General features: G+C 56.5%; 1 protein-coding gene across 1 annotated transcript in view; it reads right to left on the bottom strand.

Moving 5' to 3' along the window:
• Positions 1–1,499, bottom strand: part of LOC130380670 (tetraspanin-7-like) — a 4,272-nt gene extending 2,773 nt beyond the window's left edge. Inside the window, exons 1-2 of the mRNA XM_056587947.1 lie at positions 1,381–1,499; positions 299–487 (exon numbers count right to left, since the gene is read on the bottom strand). Of these exons, the coding sequence (XP_056443922.1) occupies positions 299–487; positions 1,381–1,461 (270 nt within the window). The 5' untranslated portion in view covers positions 1,462–1,499. The remainder of the gene's footprint in view (positions 1–298; positions 488–1,380) is intronic.
• Between the last annotated feature and the right edge of the window lie 231 nt (positions 1,500–1,730).

The following is a 1,730-nucleotide window of genomic DNA, read 5'->3' as shown; positions in this document are numbered from 1 at the left end:
TCCACCACACACTACACAACCTACACACTACACACTCTACACACTCCACACACTAGCGTCTGTAGTGTGTGGAGTGTGTAGAGCGTGTAGTGTGTGTAGAGTGTAGTGTGTAGAGTGTGTAGCGTGTGTAGAGTGTAGTGTGTAGAGTGTGTAGCGTGTGTAGTGCGTAGTGTGTGTAGAGTGTGTAGTGTGCAGTGTGTGTAGTGTGCAGTGTGTGTAGGGTGAAGTGTGTAGTGTGTGTAGAGTGTGTAGTGTGTAGTGTGTGTAGAGTGCGTAGTGTGCGTGTCGACGCCCTCACCAGCCTCAGCATCCACACGCTGCCCCTGCAGGTTGCTAGGCAGCCGAACAGGCCGACCAGGATGATGGCGGTGCCCGTTGCCATGAGGACGAGGGGGGCGTTGGAGGAGGAGGCGGCCAGCAGAGAGAGGTAGGGCCCCAGGAGGACACGCCCCCACAGCCCCACCGCCAGCAGGACGGCCCCCGTGGCCTGGGGACACGCTGGGCAGTTAACACAGAGCACCAGAGACCAGGGGCCCTCTGAGGGCCCTCAGAGAGACCAGGGCCCCTCAGAGAGACCAGGGCCCCTCAGAGAGACCAGGGGCCCTATGAGGGCCCTCAGAGAGACCAGGGGCCCTCAGAGAGACATGGGCCCCTCAGAGAGACTAGCCAGAGGCCCACAGAGAGACCAGCCAGGGGCCAAACATAATTTAGGGCCCTCAGAAAGACAGAGAGAGGCTCCCACACTCTCTGGTCTGAGTCCAGCCTGCCTGCTATTGGACGGCTCTGAGGCGGGGGGCGGGTCCTGAGAGGGCGACGCCCCCCAGGGTGACTCTAGGAGGGAGGGGCCCCAGCTGGGGGGGGGCGGCCCTCTGGCATTCCTCACCTGCTCTCTAATGAGCTCCCATCTGACCTCTGACCCTGACACACGCCTCTCTAGGGAGGAGCTCTCTATGTTGTACTTTAACACACACACACACACACACACACACACACACACACACACACACACACACACACACACACATATATGCCCGCACACACAAATACAAACACACACACCCAGATATACACACACACAAACACACATGCACGCTGTCTCCCACTACAACCAGTAGAAGAAGACCAGTAGGTCCTATAGACTCTCCCAGTAGGTCCTAGAGACTCTCCCAGTAGACCAGTAGGTCCTAGAGACTCACCCAGTAGACCAGAAGGTCCTAGAGACTCACCCAGTAGACCAGTAGGTCCTAGAGACTCACCCAGTAGACCAGAAGGTCCTAGAGACTCACCCAGTAGACCAGTAGGTCCTAGAGACTCTCCCAGTAGACCAGTAGGTCCTAGAGACTCACCCAGTGGACCAGTAGTAGACCAGTAGAGACTCACCCAGAACAGCAGGCAGTAGACCAGCAGGAGGGTCTTGAAGCAGGCGATGACGGGTCGAGCCTCCAACCTCCTGGACGCCATGATGGTGCTCTACTGAACCAGAAGCACTGCCTAATAACCCTAACCCTATCCCTCTACTGAACCAGAAGCACTGCCTACTGCCTACTGTAGAGGAGCCTCTCTCTCTCTCTCTCTCTCTCTCTCTCTCTCTCTCTCTCTCTCTCTCTCTCTCTCTCTCTCTCTCTCTCTCTCTCTCTCTCTCTCTCTCTCTCTCTCTCTCTCTCTCTCTCTCTCTCTCTCTCTCTCTCTCTCTCTCAGCCATGTGATGCTATATTTCACACATAGCTTCA

This window comes from Gadus chalcogrammus, chromosome 4 (assembly GCF_026213295.1).
Source record: "Gadus chalcogrammus isolate NIFS_2021 chromosome 4, NIFS_Gcha_1.0, whole genome shotgun sequence".
In the NCBI taxonomy this organism is placed as follows: domain Eukaryota; kingdom Metazoa; phylum Chordata; class Actinopteri; order Gadiformes; family Gadidae; genus Gadus; species Gadus chalcogrammus.
Note: the sequence above shows the minus strand (reverse complement) of the source record. Positions and strands in the feature narration are given on the sequence as shown.